General features: G+C 38.8%; 1 protein-coding gene across 1 annotated transcript; it reads left to right on the forward strand.

Moving 5' to 3' along the window:
• Nucleotides 1-1,126: 1,126 nt before the first annotated feature.
• On the forward strand, nt 1,127-2,122 carry LOC149947968 (solute carrier family 35 member G1-like). Its single transcript, XM_090170997.1, has one exon. The coding sequence runs from the start codon at nt 1,127-1,129 to the stop codon at nt 2,120-2,122; it is 996 nt and encodes a 331-aa protein (XP_090027123.1).
• The last annotated feature ends 2,320 nt before the right edge of the window (nt 2,123-4,442 follow it).

Consider the following 4,442-nt stretch of genomic DNA (forward strand, 5'->3'; position numbering starts at 1 on the left):
ACGTTAGATTCGGCAGTATAAATTCAGAGTGAAGTTGAGGTGATACACAGTATAGGGCGGTTGTAAAGGGCTGCCAGACCGACCCCGACAAAGACTCTAGTCATAGGTAGCATAGCGTTTAGTCTACTTAGAGAGAATGATCCACTTATGCTAATACCCAAGGCGTTGGGTATTAGCCTAGCTGGTTATTATTATTATTATATACAAAAAGCTAAATTAAAGTTCCGCCAGATGTTTTAAGAAATCAATGGGGACTTTAAGTAATAAAACTATTCGAATAAATTAAGAATTATAAAATTAAGTTTGGAAATTTTCTGAAATTCGCGCCGTATGGAGTAGTTAAAAATACCTAGTTATAATTATAACTCTAACGCAAAATAAGTTAATTAAAAAATAGGATTTGTTTCATGATTAGAAGTGTCTAAAATGTAGTATACTTCTAAAAATGACATAAGTCGTCACATTCTTAGGGTTTCACCTTAAACAAATATTGAAATGAGACGTTTAAGGGTTTTAAGCTATTTTGATTTTGCCATTCGTTGGCGTCTGAACAGTTATGGTAACTTTGAAATAAAAATATTTTTAAGCCTTTAAAGCCACTCATTTGAATATTTAAAGATTTTGACCGATTTTATAGTTAGAACAAAATGAATAGAAAAATAGTTTAAGATATTATTTTGAAAAAAATGAAATTTTTCAAATTCCCGAAAGTTTCTTATAATATGAAAATGTGAAAGTTTTATAGTGATATAAGCTGATACGCATTGTTCCAAATGGATGATGTAGAAATAAAAACTTAGTTACCCATAAAAATCTACTTTTTAGAAATACAACTGAACATGCAAATAATAGCTTAGACAAACTCGCCTCCAAAAAGTTTCCAAACTGAATTTATTTGTTGGCAACACTTAAACGGTCTGATGATATATTTTGTACAGTTTCTAAATTGACGCATTCTGCCGTTCATTCGTTATTCGTTTCTGGCAGTTTTTCGCGATGAATTTATGTCTCTATACCACTGCTGTAAATGTTTTTGATATTGTATAGTCGTAGATTGTACGTCGAACAGTTATTTTCGAGCACTCACTGTCACGTGTTTCATTGAAACAGTTGACTAAGTCTAACCATGTCGAGGAAGTTAGTTTCGAGCTCCCTACTGAATAATAACGCTGATGAGTGTGAATTTAAACAACCGCGAAATTTGAATAATTCTTTGAGGGCCTTGGCGATATTCATCATCACCAGTGTCTTGTCCACTTTGGCTTGTCTTCAGTTTAAACTTTACAGTTGGCTGCCACCTTCGCAAGTCGGGTTGGTCGGATACTCGAGCGCGTTGTTTATGATTTTACCAGCTTTCGTAACGTACACGCGTATATCGAAGCGAAATAATCGAGTACTGAAAGAAGGAAATTATTACAGTTTGCTCTTTACGAAATCGTTGGCCGCTGTGGCTTTCGGAATATTATATTACCAAGCCTTGAGGAGGATACCCGCCTCTCTCGTGTTCGTCATCTTGTCGAGTACGCCTCTTTTCGCCTTGGTGCTCGGCAGAATTATACTGAAGGAGAAATTCGGCGTGCTTAAGATCGTCGCGGTCACGCTCACCGTCGTGGGCATGATCATGACGGCTTTTCTGGACGACTCGCCGCTTGACGTACTCGGAACCTTTCAACTGGCGTCCGGTATTCTGTTGGCCATGACCGCCGCCGTCACCGGTGCTCTGACCTGCGTCATGCTGAAGCGAGTTAGCTCCCTGAACGTGACGAGCGTATGCGTGGCGGAAGGAATAGTTGGTATTGTCGTTTCCGGGATGCTGCTCTTGTCATTGGAGAGGTTCGTAGTACCTCCTTGCGGAACTGCCAGCGTTATAATTTTAGTTTCCGCGTCTCTCGAAACTTTCAGTAACGTTTCGTATTATTATTGTTTGAAATTCGCGGAGGCCGGCATCGCCGCGGCCGTGTTGAGCGGCCTTGACGTCTTGTTTGCGTTTATTTGGGAGTTTCTGTTTTTCGGAAAAAGACCGCAATGGTTAGAGTACGGCGCAGCGGCACTAGTCCTGTTGGGCACCGGGATTAATAGTTTCGAAAGATTCATCCCTTGTAAAACTAAATTAAACATATAACGAAAATCATTTCTGTTTTTTTTTAACATAGGTCATAATTCCGCTCCTTCTATTAGGCACATAATAATCAGCTAGGCTAGTCACCCAAGACACCACCTTAGGCGTAAGTCATCAAGCGACTTTTAATGCCATTAATTCAGGTGGCCGTGTTACAATGCGTAGGAAGGTGCTGGCAAGCCCTTCATGCCACGCGAGCCAACAGCTCCCTACACTAACTATTACCGTTAATCTCAACAAGTTTTTATGGAAGCCAGCGGGGAGAGAACTTGCAAACTCAACGCAGACGGAGTTGTTCCGAGTTTTCACCCAGTGCCACAAACTGGGATCGAGCCCGGCTCCTCTTGCCGCGAGGCGAAAGCGCTAACCACTCCGCCACCCCTTTTTTTAACCCCCCTAAAATAAAATAACGCCATTGACGATATTGAACAGAATATAATTTAAAATAATAAAATTGGCAGCCAAAAAGTGAAAGCACTTTTACAGAAAGGGCCTTATTCAAAAAACTAACCAGGTATTTACGGATTTTGGTCATCTTTTGGTCGAAATGAGCTGCTAAGAGCATGCGCTTGTTTGGGAAGCAACGCGAAGAGGATTCGTTAGGTAGCTATGACGTATCACTTTTTTTCCCATTTTGTTTGATAACTCAGGGTACCCGTAGGGGATAAAAGGTTGGACAATACTACTTAATCATCACTACCGAGGCGGAAGTATGATAGCCGTCGTTTGTGGATTAGGCGATCGTACTACATAGCATTATTTGCCTTCTAAATGGATCCGGGAGTACAGGAGTTCGTCACATAGCCGTCAATTCTTCTTAGACATAGTTTTCATGGTTGAAAGTGAATGTGTTGTCAATTTCATAGCTTGTACAGAAAGCATCTCGTTCAACAGCAGCCTATAGCTAGCGCTGTCTATACTGTAACGTCACCTTGACATTTAACTACCGCTATACTTGATAATATATTGTAACTCATCCACCTGCTAAATGTAATGGCTCTTTCAAATATAGTAGAAAAACACTATATTCTGCTAATTTAAAATTAGTTTTAATTCCCATATTATACCATATTTTATTAGTATAAAATAGTGTTGTAAGTTGGAAAATGACCGAGGCCATTTTTCCGGAAAACTTTCCGTATTTTTTCGAAAAAAATAAAAAAGTTTTCATTCCATGATTTGTCTAATATTGTTTAAATAAACCGGCATTTTCGCCTCATTTTTTCGAATCGAAAAGTAAAACTAAACCTCTAGACTAGCTTTAAACTGATTAACAATGTAACACTATTAATGTTTTGTAGTATGTTTACCTTTATTAGAAATTTTATATCGATAAACAGTTACAAAAATTAAAAACCCTTAAATAGTAATTTATGTTTAAATTTTTTAATTTTTCCGATTTGCGAAAAATTTTCCCGCATTTTATTTTTCCAGAAAATTAACAACACTAGTATAATATATATTTGAAATTAGACGAGCGAAATAACTTATAGTACTCTTTCCCTCGCGACGAATACAAACTGGAAATTACGATCTCGACAAGGAAAATAAATATTTTATTTCGGAAATTTAAAAAGTAAAAAAAATGTAGGAATATAAAATGAGCAATCCTTTAACTAATAGCCACAAACGTCCGTAAGTTTGGAGATCACAATCTCTCGATGGCCAAAGGAAACAGCGCATACTCACGAATGCGTTTTCGTAGACTCTGTCGTTTACTTTAACGCAATTCCTGGCGCCAACCATTTCTTTGGCTTTTCGTTTATTTTTTATTTTTAAGAAAGTCCCAACAAGGGGGATGAAAGCGACGAAAGGGGGGGGGGCAGCGTCAATGTCCGGAAGTTCGGATGGAGTGCATCTCATAAACCCAGTAAGGCGAATCTTTCGCGGAGAACTATCATTGACGGTGGCCGGGAATCCTGACACGGCGCGTCCTCGAAGAAAGGCTTGACCTTTCGTATTTGATTTGGGAAGTTCCCCTTCTGGGGGGCTTTTCCCGAATTGTGTACGATGATTGACTCGGATCGAATATTTCCTTCTCAGCCCGGTTTTTAAGTTGATAATACTGCGAACACTCTTTCCATATACGAATAGATATACTTGTTGTACGACGCGCGCCCGATGGATGAAGGATTGCGGTTTAGAGTCATTTTTCACGCTTTCCAAGCAGCCTTTCGCTATTTCATATCCGCCTCCGTTTCAGATGCCTTTTTATATATACCCCACATTTTTTTTCTCTTTTTTTTTTCTATGTTCTCTGGTAATCGATAATTTTCTTTCCGATATTAGATGGAGCACTTATTTCACTACCTCCATTAAACAT

The sequence above is a fragment of the Leiobunum rupestre genome, chromosome 4, assembly GCF_980474605.1.
Source record: "Leiobunum rupestre chromosome 4, qqLeiRupe1.1.hap1, whole genome shotgun sequence".
In the NCBI taxonomy this organism is placed as follows: Eukaryota; Metazoa; Arthropoda; class Arachnida; order Opiliones; family Sclerosomatidae; genus Leiobunum; species Leiobunum rupestre.